At 36.2% G+C, this 27,981-nt stretch overlaps 1 protein-coding gene across 5 annotated transcripts; it reads right to left on the minus strand.

Moving 5' to 3' along the window:
• ZUP1 (zinc finger containing ubiquitin peptidase 1) lies at positions 1-27,905 on the minus strand. Of its 5 annotated transcripts, none has more exons than XR_012433377.1 (10): positions 27,699-27,905; positions 25,852-26,424; positions 19,992-20,102; positions 18,061-18,182; positions 15,755-15,923; positions 11,228-11,416; positions 10,798-10,958; positions 6,126-6,277; positions 4,106-4,326; positions 1-250 (listed from the first exon to the last, which is right to left on the minus strand). XR_012433377.1 is itself a non-coding variant. In XM_015448384.3 (10 exons), the coding sequence occupies exons 2-10, from the start codon at positions 26,408-26,410 to the stop codon at positions 203-205; spliced, it is 1,737 nt and encodes a 578-aa protein (XP_015303870.2). In that variant the 5' UTR covers positions 26,411-26,424; positions 27,699-27,905; the 3' UTR covers positions 1-202. The 5 variants fall into 5 exon arrangements, 2 of the variants coding, with proteins under 2 accessions (XP_015303870.2, XP_045247574.1); XR_006697792.3 differs by having other exon boundaries at positions 5,422-6,277; positions 10,793-10,958; XM_015448384.3 differs by having other exon boundaries at positions 10,793-10,958.
• Between the last annotated feature and the right edge of the window lie 76 nt (positions 27,906-27,981).

Here is a 27,981-nt window from a genome sequence, read left to right on the forward strand (position 1 = left end):
CACAATGCAAAAACAAGACATTTTATTGAAATACTTACCAAACAATGAAGTATGATAGGTATAACTTAATTAACACAGGCATTTTAGAAATTAAATTATGTTAAGACTTAGAGAATTCACAGATTCATAATTGTGTTAAGGAGTTCAATATCTACATTTAGAAAACAAAGCATTGTTCTCAAGTACTGAAATGCTTGATTCTTCAAGGAATCTTCTCGGCTGTAAAGACTTGAGAATCTTGTCTCCTGGCCTTGAAAAGAAATTTTAAAAAACAATTTTAAGCTATAAGTCAATTAATTAGAATATGTGTTGTCATTCTAACATAAAAAATAAAATCTGGATTTTTTTTTCAAGATAATAATGAAAATTCCTAAAGAAAAACTGTATTCTCAAACTTATAAAGTTAGGAATAAACATTTTTCTAGTCAAGACATAAACAAAGAAAATTCCTATCGAGATAAAGACAAAACAGTATGAAATAGAAAATGTCACTTTTTTATGGAATAATGAGTCAAAAGTAAAATGCTGGCTCAAAGTCAGAGAGAGATGAACAAAAACAGAGGAGGCTAGAGGAAGACAGGGCTGTGCAGAGAGAAACTTTATAAACATTATGCATATCCCTCATTATAGTCTTAAAAACGTCACTTCAAAAAAATTTTCAATGTTTGTGCTATTTTCAAAACCTGAGTTCCAAATCAAGACATGTCAAACCAAGCTAAATTAAAACTAAGTTAAATCAAGCTGAGAATACAAGAACGACACAATGGAAAATTAAGAATATAGTGGGGTAACTTTAAAACTGCATATCGGCCGGGCGCGGTGGCTTACGCCTGTAATCCCAGCACTTTGGGAGGCCGAGGCGGGCGGATCACGAGGTCAGGAGATTGAGACCATCCTGGCTAATACGGTGAAACCCCGTCTCTACTAAAAACGCAAAAAATTAGCCAGGCGTGGCGGTGGTCCCAGCTATTGGGAGGCTGAGGCAGGAGAATGGCGTGAACCCGGGAGGCGGAGCTTGCAGTGAGCCGAGATCGAGCCACTGCACTCCAGCCTGGGTGACTGAGCCAGACTCCGTCTCAAAAAAATAAAAATAAAAAATAAAAATAAAAATAAAACTGCATATCATAATGTGAAAAAGAATTAAGGAACATGGCTATTGCATAAATTTGTATTTACTATTTAACTGAACTGCATTAGGTGATATAGTCTAAAATAAATCCCTTCACCTAAACAAGTGCTCCAACATCTAGAACAGGGTTTAAAATTAGTAGACACTCAAAACATATCTATGGTAGAAATGTCTTATGGTAATTATAAGACAGTGGCCAAGATAAAAAAAAATTTTTGAAAACCAATCACTCTTTTTCTATAATAGTTGAATGATTATTAAAAGATCAGAACTCATCATAAGTACAAATATGAAGAACAAAACATAAAATGCAGTTATAAATATATTTTGGGATACCATAAACTATCAAAATTGTTTTTAATCCTATAATTTAAAAAATTGTAGTTACTGCTTTGAAGAAATAGACTTTTAAAAAATTAGTTATAAAAGCTAATATGAAATAAAAGTAAAATTACTATTCTGCCCTAATTTAGATAAAGCTGCAGACTTCCACCTGATGATCTGCAAAACACTTGGCACATTAATATTGGCTGAATTCCTACAGTATAAAGTACTGTTAAAAAGGACAGAATCACTGTAAGAAACAGATGCTAAAAAAAATAAGTTATATTAAACTAGTAAGATTAAATTTTTTTCATTTTTCAAAATGTAATATCTTTTCAAGAAGAAATGTGAAACTGTTCATACAAAAGCTCAGCAAACATGACTATGAGGTTTTGTATCCTTACAGAAAAGGCAATATAGGGCAGGGCTCCAGATGCAAACTGCCTAAATTGGAATCCTGACTCTCTATTTAGCAGTTGTGCTACCTTAGGAATACAATTTCTCTCTGCCTCAGCATCCTCTTTTATAAAATGGAGATTAATAATGGTGTCTACTTTATAGGGCTGTTGTGTGGATTAAATTAGTTAACATATGTAATGTGCTTAGGATAGCCCATAGTACAGAATAAGCATTAGACAAGTGTTATTTCAATCTATTATAATTAAAATCTTATTATATTTATTATTGTTATTCCTTTTCTATCTGGCAGTGTTACACATTGTTAGCCAAGTTACGATTCTTACAGTTAAAGCACAGCTACTGTTCATGACTCAGAAAACTAGAACATCAAATATACAGTGCAGAGAGCACATTTTTAGTATTCTAACACCATAAACAGCTCCATTTCCAAGACCAGAAAGATAACAGCTAACTAAAATGTTCAGCAAGACTCCATAGTAATATTTAACCACACCTATGCTCTCGAATGTGTACGCTGGTGAGCAAGTGTCTTGGTATTTTAAAATAATTGAAACAAACCTCTAACTTTATCTGGACAAATTAATGATAGGGTTAAAAAAATTAATGTGGCTGGGCATGGTGGCTCACGCCTGTAATCCCAGCATTTTGGGAGGCCGAGGCAGGTGGATCACCAGAAGTTGGGAGTTTAAGATCAGCCTGGCTAACATGGTGAAACCCCATCTCTACTAAATATACAAAATTAGCTGGGCGTGGTGGTGCATGCCTGTAATCCCAGCTACTCGGGAGGCTGAGGCAGGAGAATCACTTGAATCGGGGAGGGAGGCAGAGGCTGCAGTGGGCTGGGATCAAGCCATTGCACTCCAGCCTGGGTGATAAAGTGAGTGTTGGTCTCCAAAAAAAAAAAAAAAAATTAATGTATGAAATGTTCTCAATGTGTACATTGGTGAGTAAGCATCTTGGTATTTTAAAATAATTAAAACAAAACTTTAACTTTCTCTGGACAATTTAATGATAGGGTTAAAAAAAATGAATGCAATTTTTATACTTAAATCATTACAAAGAAATCTTTTAATGTATCATAAGTAACTTAAAGAACCTCTTAAACAATCCTTGCCTTTACATCCCATGTTACGAGGCTGAAAAGATTACTCTAGCTCCATTATTTCAAAAACTTATAGTCCTTTCCCCCATGATCCCATTATTCTCCATAACTGTTTGTCTCTAGTCTTCAGTGTCTTTTCTCTTTAGAGGGAAATAAATCAATGTGAAGTATTCTGGAGCTTTTTTTCTTAATTTAGGGTTTACACATTTTCTAGACTTGATGTGCTATCATATCAAGTGGAAAATTTTCAATTCCTAGGAATTTTTCTATAATATTATGTCCCTCCCTGACAGTGTAGTGGCTAGGATTCAATTCCTAGAAATTTTTCTGTAATATTGTGCGCATCACTTAACTGCAAGGAATAAAGACAAGAGGAAATTCTAATGAAGTTAAATTCTAGAAATGTGAATATCCAATAAGCCCAAGTGCATAAAATAGAGCCTTAGGAATCACAAGAATCATATATTAATAAACCATAATTATAAGACCAATAAGAGTTAGGTCTCCTTGGATTAAGTTAGATTTTCTTATATATGTTTCTATTATTCATTGCTCACCTGACATTAAATACTTTTATGAAGCTCTAAGTATAGAAAGTCATTAAAGTACCATTTCAAATATAAATATGTTCATTCCAGAAAACTAAAAACATATAAAACCAAATGTCTTTTCAAACTTAATGAAACAGAGTAAGGTACTAAGGAATACAAAGTGGGCTAGGCTCAGTGGCTCACGCCTGTAATCCCAACACTTTGGGAGGCTGAGGTGGGCAGATTGTTTGAGCCTAGGGGTTTGAGACCAGCCTGGGGACCATGGTGAAACCTCGTCTCTACAAAAAATATAAAAATTAGCCGGGTGTGGTGGCATGTGCCTGTAGTCCCAGCTACTAGGGAGGCTGAAGCAGGAGGATCAGTTGAGCCTGGGAGGTCAAGGCTGCAGTGAGTCATGACCACATGCCACTGAACTCAGGCCTGGTCAACAGAGTGAGACCCTGTCTCCAAAAAAAAAAAGAGGGAAAAAAAAAGAAAAAAAAAAAAAGAAAAAAGTGATAACATTGATTTTAAACTAAAAGTTTTAAACTTTTAAGTTCATCTCATTCAAACTTCACATATAAATATTTAGATACTTACAACTTTCTCCTCTGGAGAAAGAGCACCCTCTACTGCCACTATCTGGTATTGCTTATGTTTTAAATTTCCCATAGATTTTCGAAGTTGCTTGAGACTGCTAGCCTCTACGTCTTGCTTTAACAATTTCTGCATTTCTCGAGAAGGACATCCAGGATCAAATATTAGTAAGCATAATGTTCGGTTTTTTTTCTCTTCAATTCCAATAACAGTTCGACTGTGACCTATCAAAAGATTTTTTTGTTATACATATGTCACATCTACTTACAGTTATACAAATAGTCTCTGTATATATGCTGTGTGAGCATATGTGTGTTTAGAATATATAGTCGGACTCTCTGACACATATGTATCTGAGTTCTCCTAAGACATAAGAGTTTAGTTCTACTTCAGTTTTTTCATTTAACTTTAGTTTTCTAAAGGCTTCATTACAAAAAAAAACTCTGCTTTTATTCTGCCAAATATTTCACTTTTCCTTTCCCAATCCCTTGATCCTTCTTATTCAAATTATCTCAAATGAAAGAACAAAAACTGTTCTAGAACAAAATTCTCATGATTCCAAAAGGTAAACAAAAGTAAATCTATAAATGCTAGAAATCAGTGGAGGAAGCTTAACCTCTTATAGTTTGTATCCCTAAACAATGAAATTCCTAATATTTACTTCTGTTTATTCCTGTCAATCCAAACCATCATTCATAATTTACCAAGTATCTATGTGCGGAGTACTATTTCAAGCACAAAGGTATATAACAGCAGACAAAACAGACAAATGTGCCTGCCTTCTTGGAACTTATATCCTAATAGGAAGAGATACTCTAGAAACGAGGTAAATAAATGAAGAAAATGCCAGTGGTGGGATGTTGGGATGAGTTGTCCTTTTTTTTTTTTTTTTTTTGAGACGGAGTCTCGCTCTGTCGCCCAGGCTGGAGTGCAGTGGCCGGATCTCAGCTCACTGCAAGCTCCGCCTCCCGGGTTTACGCCATTCTCCTGCCTCAGCCTCCCGAGTAGCTGGGACTACAGGCGCCCGCCACCTCGCCCGGCTAGTTTTTTGTATTTCTTAATAGAGACGGGGTTTCACCGTGTTAGCCAGGATGGTCTCGATCTCCTGACCTCGTGATCCGCCCATCTCGGCCTCCCAAAGTGCTGGGATTACAGGCTTGAGCCACCGCGCCCGGCCTCGAGTTGTACTTTTTTTTGAGACAGCGGAGTGCAATGGCAGAATCATGGCTCACTATAGCCCCCAACTCCAGGGCTCAACTGACCTTCCCACCTCAGCCTCCTGAGTAGCTAGGACTATAGGCATGTGCCGATTTTCTTACGTTTTTGTAGACACAGGGTCTCACTATGTCAACTCAGGTTGGTCTCAAACTGCTGGGCTCAAGCAATCCTCCTGCTTCGGCCTCTGAAAGTGCTAGGATTACAGGCATGAGTCACCATGCCTGGCCTTGAGTTCCACTTTTAAGTAAGGTAAGGCAAGGTCAGGGAAGGCCTCACTTAAGTGACATGTGGGTAAAGACCCAAGAAGATAAGGGATGAACAATGAAGGACAAGTGAACCAAAAACAGAAAACAACAAGTGCAAAAGGTCCTGAAGATGTCAGGAATATCAACCTTCATTACCCAACAAAGTACTGTAGAAATATCAATCTTAATTTCCTAAGACAGTATTGTACTGTCAAAGGAGCTCTGAAAAATTAGACAGATTAATGTCATAATACTCTCTGCTATTATCAGACCAGCCTGGCCAACATGGTGAAACCCCGTTTCTACTAAAAATACAAATATTAGCCAGGTATGATGGCAGGCGCCTGTAATCCCCGCTACTCAGGAGGCTGAGGAGAATCACTTGAACCTGGAAGGTGGAAGTTGCAGCGAGCCAAGAATATGCCATTGCACTCCAGCCTGAGCAACAGAGCGAAATTCTCTCTAAAAAAACAAACAAACAGAAACCTTAACCTGTCTAAAAGCAACAATTTGTTATCTTACAAATAACATTGTCAAGTATGAGTTATATTAATACTAACCTTGATGCTGAAGATAGATAGGAGGTTTAGATGTACACACTACCTTTGGACTCCCTTCCCCCTCTGAAGAATAATAGTTCAATATCCATTCAAATAAGCGAGGGTGTGTACCCAAAGGACCAGTTGACTTATGAAAATCAACAATATGACACCTATTAAAAATTGACAAAATGCATATTTAAAGGGCATTTTAAAATATTTTCATTGATGGAGTTATCAAATACAACAAATTCTTAGTTTAGAACTAACTTTTTCTAGCCATTACTTCCCTGTAAAAGAAGAAAGAAAAGTAAATACAAATTTTTATTATTTCTCTCAAAAACTCCTTTTTGTGGGGGATAACTATTTAACAATTCTCCCTGTTTAACTATTCCTCTAACTAGCTACCTATTTAAAGAACTTCATATTAAGTCTGCTGACTAACCTAAAGGTTACAAACATTTTCTGATAAATAAAATCTCCATGAATAGTAAATAATGACCATACTTGATTTTTAAAAAGTCATCTACACATAATTTTTTCACAGTATTTATTCTAGTTTCTAACCCTGATGATCAGTTAGAAGCTGATTTCTGATTTTAATTCATTAGCCATTTGTATATATCAAATAGACCCAAAATACTTCAAATCTCTGTAACAGAAAATAATTGCAAAGATCATAAAAAATGTGTGTGTACCCACATCTATACATGTATCTCCTATTTTCCACCAGACCACTGCGGTATTCTTCCTTCAAGAGTAAGTCACCCTTGAATAAACAATTTTTTAACCAGAAACACTGGTTATACTACTCAACGACTGTTTTTGAAAGGTCAGGTACAACTAAAAAGCATTTGACAGCTTTATCATCACTTTAAACTACAGCACAGATATCCTGTCGTTGTTTCTCTTGGCAATAAAATCTCTAAAACATTCAAATTGCTAACCTCAGCCTCAGCAAATTTAATGCTGGTTACTGGGTTTTAAGTGCTCAAATAAACTTCTGGATAAACTGTTTATAAGTAAAAAGAATGTTTTGGGGTTAGCAGTTTGCATATTTACATTTAGAATACTAATTAAACAGTACCCTACAGAGTATAATTCATATAGAGAGCAACAAAAAGACATGTAAATAACTGTTAAACATATTCACAATATATTAATAAAAAAGCTTTCTAAATTATTTAAGGTACCAAGAAAGAAGCTGGACAAAAATTACAGCTGGGTGCAGTGGCTCATGCCTGTGATCCCAGTACTTTAAGAAGCCAAGGCAGGTGGATTGCTTGAGCCTAGGAGTTCAAGACCAGTCTGGACAACATGGTGAAACCCCGTCTCTACTAAAAATAAAAATAAATAAATAAATAAATTAGTCAGGTGTGGTGGCACATGCCTGTAATCCCAGCTACTCAGGAGGCAGAAGCACAAGAATCACTTAAGCCTGGGAGGCAGGGGTTGAAGGGAGCCAAGATTGCGCCACTGCACTCCAGTCTGGGTGACAAACTGGAGACAGACTCTGTCTCAAAAAAAAAAAAAAAAAAAAAGAAAAAAGAAAAAGAATTACTTTAAAACTCAAAACATCAAAACATGACAGAGTATATATAATCTGAAAGTGTGAACAGATTGGCAAAAAGAAAAAGGAGGAAAGCAGAAATAAATTTAGAGGGCATTAAAATAGTTCTTTAAATTTAAGTTATTATATATACACACAATATTAGTTTTTCTATATAAACGAAAGAAATATTTTTACCTCTGAATCTAATCAATTAATGTGGTAAAAAGAATGTGATACACTGGTTAAATAACTTAGAAACAAACATAAAAGAAAATATAAAGCCATAAAGCTTAAGGCAAATGTTCCATTAAACATGATCACAGACATCTATCTCTATTTCCTCTTAAAAGCCCGATGACACAATACTGAAGGAGAAAATGATTTAAACATCCAAGGACAAAGAGAATGGGAATAGAGAGGAAAAAAGCTCACATCTTCAGAAAATGAAAAGCAGCACAGAGAACATATCCAAGTAAATAAAAGAAAATGGGCCAGGCACGGTGGCTCAAGCCTGTAATCCCAGCACTTTGGGAGGCCGAGACGGGCGGATCACGAGGTCAGGAGATCGAGACCATCCTGGCTAACACAGTGAAACCCCATCTCTACTAAAAAATACAAAAAACTAGCCGGGTGAGGTGGCGGGCGCCTGTAGTTCCAGCTACCTCGGGAGGCTGAGGCAGGAGAATGGCGTAAATCCGGGAGGCGGAGCTTGCAGTGAGCTGAGATCTGGCCACTGCACCCCAGCCTGGGCGACAGAGCCAGACTCCGTCTCAAAAAAAAAAAAAAGAAAAGAAAATGGAGACTGTATGTTTCAAAATCAGAGAGAGGCTGAAAGCTTAGAAGCACAAGGTTTGAGAACAGTGAGGCTAAAAATATGAGATTAATTGAAAGTTTGCTTCGAAGGCAAATCACACCTTAACTCTCCCCTCCACTAATGCAGGAACTCTAGGGAGGAAAGTGAAAAACTCTTCTCTGGATAACTTCTGGGAAAAGATCTCTCTATATAATGATCTTTGAGAGTACCCCAATCAAATAGTAACCTTCCACCTAAGACTTTTAAATGAAATCTGCTAATCTGCAAGCTCTATGCAGTCCTTTTTAATGTTTCATTAAATCAGCTTTTTAATGTTTCATTCTTCACTCTCTGAATGGACAACTAAGGATTTCCAAAAGTTAAAAGAAAGCTTTCAAAATAGAAAAGACTAAAGTAACAGACATGAAAATAAATTAATATGGAACAAACAAAATGCAGGCAATAGAAAGAAAACATTGGAAGAAATTTTGCAACCATAAAGAAAATGATGCTGTGAAATTACCCCTTAACATAATGGTGAAAATAAAAATTTCAATACAGTAATTGGGAGATAAATTTGAGTAAATCTAGAAAATAAAACAAAAGGCAAAGATTTTAAAGAAAAAGACATGATAAACTTAGAAGGTAAAGAAGTTCAGGCCGGGAGCGGTGGCTGAAGCCTGTAATCCTAGCACTTTGGGAGGCCGAGGCGGATGGATCACCTGAGGTCAGGAGTTCAAGACCAGTCTGGCCAACATGGTGAAACCTCGTCTCCACTAAAAATACAAAAATTAGCCAGGCATGGTGGCAGGAACCTGTAATCCCAGCTACTCAGGAGGCTGAGGCAGGAGAATCACTTGAACCCAGGAGGCGGAGGTTGCAGTGAGCCAAGATCGCGCCACTGCACTCTAGCCTGGGCAACACAGCAAAAACTCCGTCTCAAATAAATTTAAAAAAAAAGAGAAGTTCAGTGGCCATCTATCAACGGTTCCACAAAGAAAATGGAGGGATTATAACTATCAAACAACAATAGTTAACCTCTGAAGTCACGCTGTGTGCCAGTCACAGTTCTAAGCACTTTATTATTCCATTTAATTGTCTAACTACTATTAATACCTTCTTTTATCAATGGTAGACCTAGGTACAGATGAGCTCATTCATTCAGCTATTAAGTAGGAAAGGTATGAATCAAGGTTAGGCAGTCTCACTCCAAAGTTCAAGCTCTTACCTACTATCCTAGATGGAACTAAGATCTTAGACAACTCACAATTCCAGATTCAAAGAGAAAAACAAATGCCTAACACAATGAATCAAAGCCCTACACCCCACAATGAAATTTCATAATATCATGAAATTACGACGGGCTAAGAGAAGACTGGAAAAACTTCCATAGAAAATAAATAGGTTATACATTTTAAAAATGAGAATCTGATCACATCTTACCATCCTCAATAGTAATATTCATCGCTAGACATCAGAAGAATAGAAACTTAATTTGATGTGAAAATGATTGTAGAATTAAGAATAATATAGCCATCCAAACTATCATTTAAGTAATAATGACTAGGCACCCTTTCTCAGGAAACTAATGAAGGAAGTGCTCGAGCAAAAGGAAGTAACCTAAAAAAGAGACATGAAATCCAAGACAAATCCAGGTCCTAACACACACACACACACACACACACACACACACACACACACAGAGTGAACAAATGCTACATGATAATAGCTGTAGATCTAGAAGGCAAAAAGTCCAGATTGGAGCAAAGAGGACAGAAGGCTCCAAGAAGGATGTGTCCAAGAATAAGGAGAGCCTCAGATTACATGACAGGTGGGGTGCAAAAACTTGAGGCCATGATGTCGTCACATATTATAGTAAAAGAGAAAAGGAAACACAATTATTAACTCAAGAAAGAATTATAAATGATTTTAGAAAACAAAATCAGCAATAAGCAATATTTATGCAATTGTGTAATAAAATCTGACTTTATAAAATGATGTAAACTCTGATTTTAATAAAAACTGAGGTTTAATCATATTAGAAGGATTGAAGGTAAACAAGTATAAGATATTAAAACAGACAATACTTAAAACTCATAAACGAAGAAACAGCTATGAAAGCATACTATTTAAAAACAATGGAAGTGACAGTTGCCTCTGAGAGACAGGACTTGAGGGTAGAGGACAGCACAAGATAGTGAATAGGTTACTGATTTTCAATACTACTTAATTCAGTGCTACTTAATTTTATTTTTAAACTATCTCTTTGATAAAAAATAAAATTTTAAAAAACAAAGCTCCCAGATAAGGAAATAACATTTATTTAGGTTTTAAGGTACATACTTTACCCTTAGGGAGGTCAGGAGTATATATACTTCACATGCTCCAATCCAGGCCTTTGTTCCCTGTAACCTGTTATTAAGTTGAGAGGCCCCCTGAGGATCAAAACCTTCCTTCCATGCATCTTCAATCATAGATTGAATTTTTGGAATGCAAGGAACCGACATACCTAAAATTACACAAGCAAACATATTACATGACTGTTAATAAAGTACTGAATAATATCATTTAGCAGTGCATCATGTACTAGGGGAACTTTACAGTTTTTAAGACAGTTATTCCTGACGTCTTCTATCATTTTCTCTTCTTCTAACCAGAATTCAGGTTTCTTATATAAATATCTGCTAATTGTTAAAGCTATTAATTATGTATGCTATATCATTCTATATCATATGTATTTTATCAGATGACAAGTTCAGAGTACTAGATTTCACATACCTTTTAAGCAATCATCATAAGCATCATTTTGTAATAATGATGAAAGTAGCATTTGGAAGTTTCTGTAACCACAACCCCAACCTTTGTCACCTAAAGATGAATGAAAGTGATCCACCACTGAAGAAAGCCACACCTGCCTCACATCTGTGGCAGCATTCTGATAATACCTATGAAGTGCTTCAATAATTCCTAAAGTAGAAAAGAGATTTAGAAGCAGTCATTTCACTTTTATATGACTATGTCATACATTTTTAGTATCAACCTCTCCTTCACACTCCATATCTAAATCCTGTCAATTCCATCTGCTATAACCTTAGTTTGTGCCCTTGCTTGTTACTATAGTCCAAGTTTCCTCACACTAGCATATTATTTATTACAGTTCATTGAAATTTTCTGCATCTGCAGGGCCCAGCACATAAAGTACAACTGTTGAATGAATGTTCTTCTTGTCTCTCCATTTTATTGTATAGACTACAGGAGATCATTCAGTCTTAATCAATTTGCTCCCGATCAAAAAATATTAATAGCTTTCTATTACTAACAGTTTTAATTTTTTTGTAATTTAAGATTTTATTTTGCAGATTATTCTGTAATTTTCGAAGCATGAGATAACACAAATGTTTTCATTTAAAAACTCAACTTCATGAATAATAAACATATCCCATACTCCAAAACACTAAATTTCAACCCTTTAGTAACTTATTCCATTTTGCTATTTGGGGAGATGAATTAATTTGTTTGAGACAACAGAAGACAACTTTTCTTCAGGCAGAACAATAGGCTTAGGAATCTTATTAACAGCCTTATAAACCTAATTAGAATAGTTCTAATCTATGTTATATGAAGTCCACAGAAAGCTATCTATCGACTTACCTTTATTTCACATTACTCTTCTTGCTTTAAATTTGGCTGTGGCCTAACTAAACACATTAAACATAATTTGGCCCATGGAGTTTTAATTCAATTTAATTTTTTAAACTATAAGTTTCAAATTCAGCATTTGCTAAGTACTTTTTATACACCTGGCACTATCTAAGTGCTAAGTACAAAAAGATAAATATGATAATATCCTTTAAAATGTCATGGACCCCAACTATAACAAGTGCTATAATATGGAAAAACAAGGTGTTAGGACAATGGACATCTGACTTTGTTCCTTTCCTGCTTTTAGTATACTCTCCTTATGTTTCAAAATTATAGATCTTTCACATGCTACTGTCTTCATAGACTCTTTTTCTGATTCTAACCTTGCTTTTGTGTCCCCAAGGTACTAGCCACATTCAGTCACAGAATACTATAGTTCTCTGTGTATATTTACATGCTCTACAGACTCTGTGAAGCCTATATGGGTAGGGAGATCTTATTTATATTCCCCATAACTTTCTCATAGCTTGTGGCACCAAAGACAATAACTAAATCCTTTTTGCTTGAATGGTTTCCTATAAGAAAATGGGTTTCTATCTTTAAGAAAGACAATAAAAGATCAATAAATAAAAACAATTAAATGAACCAATAGTTGTAGCTGTGCCTTGCACCATGAAAAGGAGAAATACTGATCACTATAACCACTTCCAAAGAACTTAGAAAGACTTGAATTCAAGAAAAACAACAATTAAAATACTATATAACTGAGTACTAAATGTTGTAGCATGGAATGAATGGGTACCCTAGGAATTCAGAAAAAGAAAGCTAAATGTAGATTTTAATATATAGACTTTGATTAAGAGATCAAGATTTGAGACAGCCCTTTAAGAATGAGGTGGGGTGGCAGACAGAAAAAATAGAAAGAAAAGTAATAAACATTCTAGTATATTTAAGTATATATGTTACATATCAGATGGAGTGCCACACTGTCTTAGCAACATCATACAACTGCTTTAGGGGGAAATTTCCTTATACTTTTTATTCCTTAGCACCTAAATCTCTTTAGACATTTTCCACAGTAAACTTATCTTCAGTTATATTCTGTTGTTAAAATTATAATGAGATTGCAGTATAATAGTGAAGGCTCTTTAAATGATAGCTGCTTAATTAACACTTGCATAATTAATGAAAAATAAAAATCTCTGACAGTAAATCACTTCTATATTACAGGGCAGTGTGCTTTTCTACAGATATGTTTTCTTCCTGTACCCTAATGAATCATATCACACATCTGGAGGATGTTCTATGCCATAGTGAGAACTTTTTTACGTGGAGACCCCTGAAAAAATATAAAGGCAGCCTTTAGAAACAGACTCATGGATATATGAAAATCCATAATATACAGTATTACAAATAGGTGGAGAAAATACAGATTCAATAAATGGTAGTGAAATAAATAAGAATAATACATACTTGCTATAAGGACTGTTATAAATAAGGAGAAAATAATCAGATTCCTATCTTCTTTCTCCTCCCTCCAACATATACAAACAAATAAATTCTGGGAGGATTAAAAATCAAAATGTGAAATGCAAAATAGAAATATTTGAAGAAAACGTAAAAGTATATATTTGTGATCTTAAAGATGGGGGAGTTACTTAAGACACAAATAATAAATAGAAAGATTGAGAACTTTGATTATATTCAAATTCAAAACTTCTGTCTAATTAAAGGCACTATATATAACATTTAAACACAAACCATAGGCCTGAAAAAGATATTTGCATCTCATATAACTAATGAAAGAATAGTGTTCTGAATACTTAATGAACTACTATAAATCAGTAAGAACAAACTACCCAATAGAGAACAGAGAAAGGAAGAGAATAGGTAATTCATTCAAGAGGAAACTAACTCAGGAGTAATCCAGGAAATGCAAATTAAAACATGTATCATCTCATAACCTGTTAAATAGCAAAAATTTAAAAGTGTCACCATACAGTGTGTGAAATACACTGGTGTGAGTGTAGATTACAAGCACTTTGGAAAACAATTCTCCAATAACCTTAACAAAGTTGAAGATTTGCATGCCCTTTAACTTAGCATTCCAGTTCTGGATGCAATACTAGAGAAACTCCTGGAGGAGACATGCTAATAAATTATAAGAGTAGAAAACTAGAAACAATCTAAATGTTCATCAATATGAAAACAAGGTAAATGAGCTATAATTCATACAAGGAAATACTATACAGCAGCTAAAATGAATGAAGTAGAACTGTAAGAACCAACATACTTGAGCAAAACAATTTATAGCATACATGTTGTATCCCATTTATATATAAACACATGCAAAATATTTTATGCAAGTGTACATACACGGTAAGAGTACTAAAGCATGTATGAGACTGATAAATATCAAACTCTGGATAATAGTTCCCTTGTGGGGAGGGCAAATTAGAATCAGTAAAAGGGTACATAAAGGGCTTTGAATACCTATGAAAGGTGTTGAAGCTTTAAAAACTTAAGTAAATATGGCAAAACACTAAGATTCAAAAAATCTGGGTGGCAGTAACAAAGTTTGTTTCCATAAAAAGTCTGTTTATATATTAATATATACAAAGAAAAAAATTTTAATACTTGTCAGAAAAAAGCCGTATTATGGGGCAAGGAAGATATGATTAGGAATAACCAGCTGTGTAACCTTGCTTTGGCAAAGTCACCGTAACTTCTCTAAGCAACAGTGACCTTATTTGGAATATGTAACAGTACAGGAGAGAATGTTTGAGTTAAAGGATACAATGTATATAGAGCTATCAGTGTCTAAAAATGTACAAACAATAAAACAGCCACCAGCCATTTGTGACTATGGAGAATTTGAAATGTGGCTGCCAAATTGAGTTGTGCTGTAAAGTAGAAAATACACAATGGATTTTGAAGAATGTACAAAGAATGTAAAATGTCTCAGTAATAGTTTTAATATTGATTACATTTTGAAATAATAATGTAATGGATACACTGGTTTAAACTATTACAATTAACTTCACCTGTTCCTTTTCACTTTTGTTAATGTGGATCCAGGAAATTTAAAATTATATATGTGGCTCACATTATATTTTTCTTAGCACTGTCTACAGCAGTTTTTTAAATGTCAAGTAACACAATATAAAAGTAAATTTTTAAGTGAATTATTTACTGTAAAAATAATTCAGAGGTTTTAAAATGACACACATTTTAAAAAAAATAATGTGCACAGATGGATTTGGCCGGGCGCGGTGGCTCAAGCCTGTAATCCCAGCACTTTGGGAGGCCGAGACGGGCGGATCACGAGGTCAGGAGATCGAGACCATCCTGGCTAACACGATGAAACCCCGTCTCTACTAAAAAATACAAAAAACTAGCCGGGCGCGGTGGCAGGCGCCTGTAGTCCCAGCTACTCGGGAGGCTGAGGCAGGAGAATGGCGTAAACCCGGGAGGCGGAGCTTGCAGTGAGCTGAGATCCGGCCACTGCACTCCAGCCTGGGCGACAGAGCGAGACTCCGTCTCAAAAAAAAAAAAAAAAAAAAAAAAAAAAAAAAAGAAAATTAGGCAAAATTAAAATGATTCTCATTATTAGTTCAGTGGTGTAAGCAATATTAAAACAATGACTGATGTTTAAGTACTCACCGGAAGTTTTTGTTTTTCCATCATCAATACCAATAGCTAATGATTCCATCATATCAGCTTTTCTTCTATGAAATTCAGATGGAGGCATTCTTCCCCTATTTACTTCTATCTCCATATTTCGTAGTTGTTGTTGTTTGTATCCTCCAGAATTATCTAAACCATATTGTCTCTATTGAACATAAAAATAAATGACTTTTTACATCCCTGTAACTCTATGAGGATGGAAACTTATTATAATTTTATTTGGAAACATGTTGAAACATTCTAGTTTATAGACTTTATACAAGGTAACTTAAAGATTTTTACAAAAACTAATAACATACACACAAAAAAAGTATTGACTTAATAAGCAACCACTTCTTTATAATCAATCTCAGGGGCAAGAGATTTGCTTTTCCTGAAGTAGGGAAAGCAGAGGATCCTGTCTTTTTTTTTTTTTTTTTTTTTTGAGACGGAGTCTCGCTCTGTCGCCCGGGCTGGAGCGCAGTGGCGCGATCTCGGCTCACTGCAAGCTCCGCCTCCCGGGTTTACGCCATTCTCCTGCCTCAGCCTCCCGAGTAGCTGGGACCACAGGCACCCACCACCTCGCCCGGCTAGTTTTTTGTATTTTTTAGTAGAGACGGGGTTTCACCGTGTTCGCCAGGATGGTCTCGATCTCCTGACCTCGTGGATCCTGTCTTTCTACCTCAGGTATTGGGAGAGGCAGAAGAGTTCTGAATGCATTACTGATTTTTTCAAGGAAACTTGTCAGTCCTTGTTATTTGGTTCCCAATCTAGTCCACAAAGGCCTACTTAATCCATAATTCATTTAGTCAGTCATGTTACACAATAAATGAACTATGTTTTGTACACTGGACTGAGAATCTCAAATAGTACGTATAAAACCATGGAAAAGTTTTCAGAGACCTAAACGACTAACTTGCAAAGTTACATAATCTCCTTAAATATTGGAAACTTTTTGTATTGATCATGTTTTAAATTACATAAGGCATAAAGGTCTTAAGAAAAGCCAATTTTCTTTCCTATTTTGCAAGTATTATGAGTCACCAGTGAGAAAAAAAATCCTACATTAGGTCTTCCAAAGCACATTCTAAGCAACAATACCCATGTGAGATGTTTGAGAAAAAAAAGAGAGGTCAAATACGTCCGGAAAAATTGTGATATGTACATGCACATTAGTATATTAAAGGTTTTGAGAAGTCCCAAAGTATACAAACCTGTTTAACTGAACACTTTCAAACCTATTCAATTGTAAACCCTTTTTATTTATGCACTATCCTATCATCGCTAAAAACAGAACATTTAAAAACTATGAGCAATAGGCCAGGTACGGTGGCTCAGGCCTGTAATCTCAGCACTTTGGGAGGTGCGGGGGATCACCTGAGGTCAGGAGTTCAAGATCAGCTTGGCCAACATGATGAAATCCCGTCTCTACTAATAATACAAAAAAATGAGCCGGGCATGGTGGTGCACACCTATAATCCCAGCTACTTGGGAGGCTGAGGCAGGAGAATCACTTGAACCTAGAAGGCGCAGGTTGCAGTGAGCTGAGACTGCACCATTGCATTCCAGTCTGGGTGACAAGAGCGAAACTCCGTCTCAAAAAAACAAACAAACAAACAACAACAAAATCTATGAGCATTATTAGCACAGATAACACTACAGTCTACAAATTAGGATTGAAAAAAGGAAAACAGACATTAAAATTTTAAATGCATTAAAAATATAGCAGATGCTGCCAGTTTAGTCCAACAGGTAAAATCACCCACCTAAGATAAATGAAGCCTCAAATATCATAAAAAAAGCATTTTCCCATAAAATAGTTCTTTCTAAATGCCTCAAATTGCGATCTGTAAAATAATTTAAGACTCAGGAGACATTAATTCTAGGTATAAATTTCACTTCCAAGTATCTATACAAACACTTAAATTCTGAGTCTTGGTTTCCTAATTTGTCCCATCAGCTTACACAGGTTTGAGTACAAGCTTTATCACTAATTAGCTGCCTGACACTGAGCAAGTTACTTAACCATTCTGTCTCCATTTCTTCATCTGAAAAAAAAAGGTGGGGTGGAGGAGCCTAAAATAACCATGAATTTGTTGTAAAGATTTTGAGATATTATATGTGAAGTGATTACTCCTGTGCCTGACTAGAATGAATATTTATAAATGGTGGCTGTTACAAACATGTTCAAATTTTTTTTTGAATAATAACAAGGACAAAAATAATATACTGGAGTCCTGAAAGCATATTTGAAAAATAACTTTACCAAATCAAAATATTATAATTCTTATTAATCTTTGTACCTGCAGCTTCTGAAATTCTTCTATTTCTTGTCTTGATTCTTCAGATCTCCTCTTTCTGTCTTCTTCTTGCTGAAGCTGGTGAGCCAATTGTAGATCACCAGAACACTGGACTCTATCCATGCCTGTTAGGTATTTTTAATGTTCAGAATAAAATAACTGTTATAATCAAAGATTATTTATTATTTAATACATGTTTTTAAAATAGAGTAAATGCTATTATTTGCCATTTATTCATGACTGTGATGATTTGGAACTGAGTACAAATCTAGCAAAACTTAGAACTGCTTCAGTAAGGAATAACCTCCAACTAAATGACAACTAATAGTGACTGTTTTTTTTTTTTGAGACGGAGTGTTGCTCTGACTGCCCAGGCTGGAGTACAATGGTGCGATCTCAGCTCACTGCAACCTCTGCCTGCCGGGTTCAAGTGATTCCCCTGCTTCAGCCTCCCGAGTAGCTGGGATTACAGGTGCCTTACACCATGCCCCGCTAATTTTTGTATTTGTAGTAGAGACGGGTTTCACCATGTTGGTCAGGCTGGTGTCAAACTCCTGACCTCAGGTGATCCACCAGCCTCGGCCTCCCAAAGTGCTGAGATTACAGACATGAGTTACTATGTCCAGCCTCACTGAGTGTTTAAGCTGTGACAAGCACTTTTCATTAATTATATCATTTGATCTTTATAACAATCTTATGAAGTAGATATTATTGTTTACTGAGGAAACCGGAATTTTAAAAGGTTAAGTAACATCCTTCATTGATACTCCTTAACATAACTAAGGCAGATTGATTTTTCCAAGAAATACTAGGGGAGAAAAAGAAAATAATAAAGAGCATAAAAATACACATTTACAAAGTACAGGTGTTAGATAATAATTTAATTACTGTTTGGCCCCTGAAGATGGTAAAACTTTGCAACAGTCACCCTGCATCTTCTCTACTCAGTGTCCCCCAGATCCATTTGTCAGTGGCTTCTGGCCACTATCTTGTCTCCTTAACCCCTCGACCTGATGTTTTAATTATATCACTGAATATTCTTCCTTTCCCTTCAAAGTTCTCAGCTGCTGCTACATCTTCCTATTTGGTCACCCTTCCATTCTTGGAGATATACAAGTCACATTCAATGTTTAGTGTCCCCTGAGGCTATCTACAGTGATTTACTTAGACCCTATCTTTTTCTTATTACCCACTATACGTTTACAGTGTAATATATGTGCTCATACAAAGCCTATCATAAATAAGAGTAAGAATTAGCAGGCACTCAGAAACCACCAGAGCAGAGGACTTTTCCATCTTTGCTCCAATAATCTCAACTTTGGGTTAGGGTGAGTGAGCAGTAACACTGTCCATGAACACTGATACTGGTACTAAGATCATTGACGCTGGACACTAAAGACCTCTGTCTTAATAGAAGCTATCTACGTACCTTAAAAAACTGCAATAGGGTAAAATACAATTGGTTTCTCTTGGGATCTACTTTTTATTTTCGTTCAGTGGGCTTCTAAAATTCATATAGAATTTTTCCACTTCTAAGACACCATAATAATTACTTAAACAAAGCCACTATTAAAAAACGTAGGGGAGAAAGGAAAACTTTTATAGAATCACCATAAAACCAATAAGTCATTTAGAAGCCTGCTCAAGCAGCTCAAGATGCATTGAAAGATGTTTTGGTTATATAGTTCACATTCATTTGTCAAATTTTAGGTGCCATATGGCAGTTTTCTAGTTCAACAATTTTTGCTGACCAAATACAATATGCAGTTACTTCTAGCTGCTAAAGAAATGGCCTCAACTTGTAAATAAAACACTTTTAAAGGAAAAGATGTATTTTTAAATATTTTTTTCCATGTCACAAATCTAAAAATTAGATATGTGTCCTGGAAAGTAGAAATTAAATGATATTTTTATCTTTAAACATATAAACATACCTTGGCAAAAGCTGTTTTCTTCCAAATGCAAGTCAACATGTTCCTGAAGAATATGGTAATTGGTACATATAAGCCCACACATAGGACAATCATAGAGTGGCTGATCACAGTCTGTATTAGAGACATAATTAAGTTGTTTTTATTTTTTAATTTCAATTCTTTTTTTTTTTTTAAGACAGGGTCTTGCTCTGTTGCCCAGGTTGAAGTGCAGTGGCACCATCATGGCTCACTCCAGCAATCCTCCCATCTCAGCCTCCCAATTAGATGGGGCTAAAGGCATGCGCCACCACGCCCAGCTAATTTTTTTTTTTTTTTTTTTTAGAGCTGGGGTCTCACTATGCTGTTCAGGCTGGTCTCAAACTCCTGGATTCAAGTGATCCTCCTGCCTCAGCTTCCCAAAGTGCTGGGATTACAGGCATGAGCCACCATGCCTAACCAAGTTGGTTTTATTTTTTTAACTTTTAGGTATTTCACCCCATGTCAAAGACTGTCTACCACTTATTAACCTTATATAAGTAAAAGCTCTTTGTAGTGGATTTAAAAGCTATTTTTCTAGTTCTAGGGTCAAGATAGAAGGCTGAGCATAGCAAAACCTCTCACACCACTCCAAAAAAAGGAAATATTAATAATAAATATTCAGATCTGTAGTCAAAACAAGAGAAGCAGAAAGGAAAACCAAAGCGGTAAGTAGGGCCCAGTCTAGATATGGGTTTTTAGGGCTAAATTCTCAGCACCCACCAGAGTGCTAAGGTGCTGAACTTAAACATTCAGCATAAAGCTGGGAATTAGGGTAATACTGTCTACACAGGAGCAGGAGATTAAAGAGCTACATCCATCACATAGCACTGCAGGCAGACAGGTCTAGCTTGCCAAAAACAGAAGTGGTCCATCTATAAGACCAAGACCTAGCAGATAGGGGACATAGAAGAGGGACCCAGAATTGTGTGTATACGCAGAGTGAAAGCATGGATCAATCCGTATATGTAAGGCCTGGTCTGAAAGCAGAGACTGTGAACAGCCAGGGTGAAGGAACCATGAAACTGCTTCACAGGGAAGGGATTATATAAAACTCCCAGAACAGATGAACACTAAAATTTGAATTGATAAACTCATTGGGGGCTGCAATGCCAAGAAAAATAGCCCAGAAATCTATAAACTGAAAAAGTTACCTGTGAAGAAATGGAGCTACAGTCATCCTTATCAACAGTAAAATAAGTATGTCCGAAATGCTCACTGAAATAAAGGAGGGAACTGAATCTTTGAAACCAGGACAGAAAGTTACTAAGCAAAAATAGAAAGATGAAAAAAATGAAAATATTAAGATATAATCATTGGAATAAAAAATTCAATGGCAAAGCTCAAGAGAAAATGAAGTATTAATAAGCACTCAAAAAATATTTCCAAAATCTGCACTAAGAAATAATGGTTTACAGCTTCCATAAGTAATGCTGGGGGATATAAGAGAAGTCTTTCAGCCAGTTCTCTACCATAATATGACTTAGAGTCAGAGCCAATGTCAAGGAGGCCTTTGCTTATCTCTTTGATCATCACACTACTGCAAGCCAAACCCTCCATCCCTTCTAGTTTTAAGTGATAACCAACCTTCCTCAACATTAGACCACACTACACCTCATATCCCTGTATACCTTTTTTACCACCAGAATCTAAACTATGCCTCAGAGGTTAGCCATCATCGTCCGGTGGAGTCATCTAGGGTTGACATAACCACCAACACTGTTCTGTCTATGAATCCAATCTAATTGTTCAGTGGCAGTGTCTTAACAATCTTTAAATATCTGAAGGACATCCACTGATCTGACCCAAGCTATTACCCCTCCTATTCTCCCAATACCTACCCAATGCCTTCCAGAAATATCATCTATCATCAGTCAGCTTCTCTATACATACAATCTTTCTCTGAATATTCACTTCACCTTCTTAACTAAAATCTGGTTGGTTCATGACATCCCATTTTCTCTACAGCCCCCTAACACAGAGGCAACTTTTCTTGCACAATTCAGGGCCCTAGAACTAGAAGAGGCATCCCCTTTGCTCCCTTTCATCATTGTCAAACCTGTTTTAGGCCCCATTTTTGTAATAATTCATGTCACCATAATATGGCATCGCCTACCTTTCTTAGTGCCTAATATTTTCTGAAGTCTTAGACACTCCTTTCATTTACTAGCAGCAATTTTAACACCTGGATCAAAATCTTCTTTTCCTAGCCCCTATACTATGATCATTCTTAGCAACTTCAATATCCATAGGGATAGTTCTATGCCTTTATTTCCAATAATCTTTTCCTTTACCCTAATTTACCCACGGAATGACAAAAATTATACCCATAATTTGTTATCACTAATAAATGAACCACCTCTGAAATCTCAATTTCAAATATCACTCCCGACCACCTATCCTTCCATCTCACTTCTTTTAATTCTACCACTCTAAAAACTGTTTGACCTAACTAAAACCTCCTATATAGAATATACAAACCCTATTTTTTTGTCATTCATTACCACCCTCATGTTTTTCTTTACTTTCTAGTCCAGATTCCATGCATCTTCTCTATATGATAATCATTCCCTAAAAACCACCTGCAAATTCACCTGTTCCATTTACTATAACTGAACATTGGTTAAACCTAGCTATTTTCCTATTTAACTTCTGTACTTCTAATGACAACAGGTCTTTTTTAAACTCAACTAAACATTCAGACTCATAAGACTACCATAATTCACCAGTTTACTGGTCCTGAGAAACTTGCAGGAAACATTGTGTCAGCAAAGGATTTTCAGGCATTTTTAATCAATACACTTATTTTTTTCCTTGCAGCAGTCCATAAGTTTTCATTATTAGCAGATAATAAAATGATCTACTTAGAATATTCAAGGGAATTAATGTAGAATTATTAAAATTAGTAACAGGCCAGATGCAGTGGCTCACATCTGTAATCCTAACACTTTGGAAGGCTGAGGAAGGAAGACTGCTTGAGCACAGGAGTTCAAGACCAGCCTGAGTAACATAGCAGGACCTCATTTCCACTAAAAAAAAAAATTATCTGGGCGTGGTGGTGCAGGCCTGTGGTCCCAGCTCCCTGGGAGGCTGAGGCAGGAGAACCACTTGAGCCCAGGAGGTCAAGGCTGCAGTAAGCCATGATCATGCCACTTAACTCCAGCCGGGGTGACATAATGAGACCTTGTCTCAAAAAATATAAAATAAAATAAAATTAGTAATAGTTGAATAAGACTAGATACCTCAACTATCTATAAAAATTGACAGTGTTTCTATAAAACTGCAAAAGTTTCTTAGATGAGAGGGAAAAAATCTAATTTACAAAAGCAACAGAAACTATAAACTATACAGAAATAAAGCTAACACAAATGTACAATGAAAAATCAACACAAAGTCGGGCGTGGTGGCTTATGCCTGTAATCCCAGCACTTTGGGAGGCCGAGGTAGGTGGATTGTCGGAGGTCAGGAGTTCCAGACCAGCCTGGCCAACATGGCGAAACCCTGTCTACTAAAAATACAAAAATTAACTGGGCATGGTGGTGGGTGCCAGTAGTCCCAGCTACTCGGAAGGCAGAGACAGGAGAATTGCCTGAACCCAGGAGGCAGAGGTTGCAGTGAGCAGAGATCGTGCCATTGCACTCCAGCCTGGGTGACAGGGCGAAACTCCATCTCAAAAAAAAAAAAAACAAAAAAACACAAAATTGTATTAAAGGATACAAAAGATGACCTGAATTAACAGGGAGATGTACTTTGATCTAATTTAAAACAAAATTACAACAGTTTTCATGAAACTTGACAATATGGCTATAAAACTCAAAAGAATGAGAAAGTCTAAGTTGATAATGAAAATGAAGAACAAGGGAAAAACTGTCCTATCTGATGTTGATGACATTTTACAAAATAGTTATTAAAATGGTGGTGTAATAAGGAAACAAAAGTCACATACATAAATAAAGCAGAAGTAAGAGACCAGAAACTGGCCCACACAGATATGAAAATGTAATAAAAGACAGAAACTATATTATAAATCAGAGATAAATCTGGTTTCTGTACAGAGAAAACCTAAAAATTAGATCCCAAGTTCACGAAATACACACATGTACACACACACACACACACACACACACAATCCAGAAAAAATTTTAAAAAGTGAAAATATAAAACATTAAAGTTTTTAGAATATATGAGAATACCTTTTTGAACTCAGAGTAAAGAATACTTTTTTAGACAATACATAGAAAACAAAAACAAAATTCAAATACTGCACAAAATTCAAGGATAAGCAACATCTTATAGAATACAGCTGTAGGATTAGTATTGAGAATATATTTTAAAAGCAACTGAAAAAAACTCAAAAAATATTTGACAATATCCAGGTGAAAAATCCATGTAACTCAAGTGTACAAAAAATGTAACATGCAGTTCATAATAGAGGAAATTAAAACAACTACATACAAGATATTTCATAATCAGAGAAATGCACTAAAAAAGAATGTAGACACTGACTCCATACCTTTTACAAAAATTAATTCAAATAATTCACAGATCTAAATGTAAAATGCAAAACTATCCAACTTCTAGAAGTTGGCAAAGAGTTTTTAGACACAACACCAAAAGCATGATCCATGAAAGAAGAAATTGTCAAGTTGCACTTTGTTAAAATTAAAAACTTCTACTCCATGAAAGACACTGTTAAAAGAATGAAAAAACAAGCCACAGACTAGGAGAAAATATTTGCAAAATACACATCCAAAAAAGAACTTGTATCCAAAATACAGAACAATTTTTTTTTTTTTTTTTTTTTTGAGACAGGGTCTTACTCAGTCACCCAGAGTGGAGTGCAGTGGTGTGATCACGGCTCACTGCACCCTCCACTTCCCAGGCTCAGGTGATGCTCCTATTTCAGACTCCCAAATAGCTGGGGCTACAGATGCAAGCCACTAGGCCTGGCTAGTGTTTTGTTTTTGTTTTTGTTTTTTTGAAGAGACGAGCTTTTGCCACGTTGCCCAGGATGGTCTCCAACTCCTGAGCTCGAGGGATCTGACCACCTTGGCCTCCCAACTTGCTGGGAATACAGGCAACAGCCATGACACCTGGCCCGACAAATTCTTAAAGTCCAACAATGAGAAAAAGACCTAAGATCCTACATGTGTACACACCAACAACAGAGCCTCAAAATACATGAAACAAAACCTGACAGAGCTGGAAGTAAAAATAGATACATTTACAATTATAATCAGGGATTTCACAACCCCTTCTCAAAAACTGATAGAACTACTAGACAGTTCTACTATAGAAAAACGAGCAAGGATATAAATAATCTGAACACAAACAACAGGATCTAGTGACATACATACAACATTCCACCCAACAAAGCAGAATACACTTTTTTTTCCCAAGTACCCATGGAACATGACCAAGACGGATCATGTCTTGAGCCATAAAACAGGCCTCAACAAATTTAAAAGAACTGATATCACAGACAGTTTGTTCTCCAATCATAACAGAATAATGGAGTCAAACTAGAACTCAATGCAAAGTCAGAGAGTCCAGGACAGTCCAGATGCTACTGGGTTAGTGACAATAAAAAGAATACCCTCCGGAAACTAGACAGAAAGTTCCAAAACTACTCTCAATGTAGCTGAAACATTTTATATCTGCATCAAAATTCTTTTCCATAATGTACTTTTATATTTCAATAATGGCAAATGAAAAATGCTATAGACATAAAATGGATTTCAAAACACATCTGTGGTAAGCTGACTTACAAACCAACTTTTAGACCACCACATATTAAATTGAGGCTGTAAACTTATAATAATTTACATTGAAATGAAAACTTTACCTTCCAATGGAATGTCTAAAAGATTGGCATGCGTTGTTTTCACATGAGTTTCCATATCTTCACTATGCTCCTCTATTTTTCCACAGAATGGACATTCGGGAGGACCATACGTTGTTTCATAAATAGATCCTTTTACTTCGGTTAGGCCAGACTGTTTTTCCCTACTTTTCAGGAATTTTCTAGATTCAGTTAAGTTCTCTGAATAAAAGGTTTCATGTTTTAAAGTACTATCTTTAGTCAGGCATTGAGATGAATTTTTTGGATGATTAGATGCACAACCTGAAAGAATACTTGAATTAACTTCCATTCCACACTGTAGGGTGTTGTCTTTCTTGTTATCTGAAGTTCCAAATTGTACAGTATTTATCCTCTCAAAGTTTCTTTCAAGTGTATTCTGCTCAAAATGAGCTGTTTCAATATGAAAACACATTTCATCGTAACTCACACCTGACAACTTGCAAAACGGACATACAATTTCATTTTCCATGTGAACAATTAGGTGAGCTTTCATGTCTGGTTCTGAGGTTACTGTTTCACCACAAATATCACAGGAAAGCATGGTATGACAAGTAGCTAGAAAAGAACATAACATTATTTTAAATTTCAAAGTAAGATTTGAAGGAAAAATGTGTTTCATAAAATGATTTGAGACAATTATTTGGTCTTTAACGCTGGATTATTTTGATGAAGAAGTTTTCAATGTACTTACTGTTCCTCAAATACAAAAACTTATTTATAAATATCAACCAAAATTTCAAGTTTATGTTTTCAAAAAAAAAGGCAATAATGAAAACAAGTGATTTTTAAAATAAAATATTTCAAAAAAATGTCTCTGGCCCAAGGCAGAGAAAAAATAACGTTTAAAAAAATTGTCCAGGTAAGATAAATCAGGTAAGAAAAAATGAAGAAAAGAAACCTATTTATCAACTGATATATCTAAATACTGAACACTGAAGCTGATTATATTGAGGAGGGTAAATAAACACATCTTAATAGCAGAGTTTAACACTTAAACAGCCTTAAATGTGTCACACTAATTTAAGTGCTATTATTATCGTTCTACACAAAGAAATTCTGGCTCAGATAGGTCACCACAAGCAGAAAAAGGTGGAAGCCAAAATGCCAACCCCGTCATGCTCCGCAGCCTGTATCCTCAGCCCCAAGAATAAAAGCAGAAGTGGTATAGTAGAAAAGAGCACTTATTCCAGAGTCAAGAGAACTGGGTAATAATTTCAGATTCGTCATTTTGGGCAAGGTATCTCATCTCTCTGAGGTTGTCAAAGACTACTGTAAAATCCAAAGGTAGTTACTTTTGGATTTTATGGACAAATAAAGTGCTGACTACTGACATAAAAGTGTTTAAAGACTATTTAAAATCAAACAGGAAAAGTAATGGCACTATTCCCTTCATTTAAACAAATTTACCTTTAAAATACCTCCCTACATTGTCCTTATTTTTCTCATTTCTCTCCAGACAAATGGATATAGTCTCTGATTTTAGAAGGCAGTTCTCCCGGGCCCCCAGTGGGATTAAAGTCACACCCGGAGTTTATTCTCTTCCGGTGGCTGGGACACGGTCAGACACAGAATGATGCACTTGGGCATGGACTCAGATGAAGCGGGTAAGAGACAAGAGGGTACCCAGGCGCCTCAGAGGAAGCGAGTGAGAGACAAGAAGGTACCCAGTGCCAGGCTAGGCACTTGGTGGGTGAAGTCAGAATGCCGCAAGGCCGAGTTTCCCAAACGTTCCGCGCCAAAGGCACAAGCCAGGGACGCGAAACTAGCAGGCACTAAGTGGGTCAAGGCTTTGGGCCTGGGGAATGAGCGAGGGGACCATCAATTCTTACCGGCCCAGAGGCCAGCAGCTGCCACACTGCGCGTCGCTAGGCTTCCCCTTCGGGCCTCGCTGGCAGAGGAGTGCGTGCGCGGCGTCCAATACCTCTCCCGGCCTGATGACTGAGGCCAGGCCTTTCCAACACGCAGAGTTTCACAGTTAACGAGGAAAGAATTAGGAACTTCCAACACCTCGGTCCGCAGTACCTCATTCAAAAAGCACTTCCTGACGCCCACGGAAAGGAAAGAATCCCAGCATGCGCCGCTCGACGCCGGTCTGTGTGCAGTGCATTCTGG

This window comes from Macaca fascicularis, chromosome 4 (assembly GCF_037993035.2).
Source record: "Macaca fascicularis isolate 582-1 chromosome 4, T2T-MFA8v1.1".
NCBI lineage: Eukaryota > Metazoa > Chordata > Mammalia > Primates > Cercopithecidae > Macaca > Macaca fascicularis.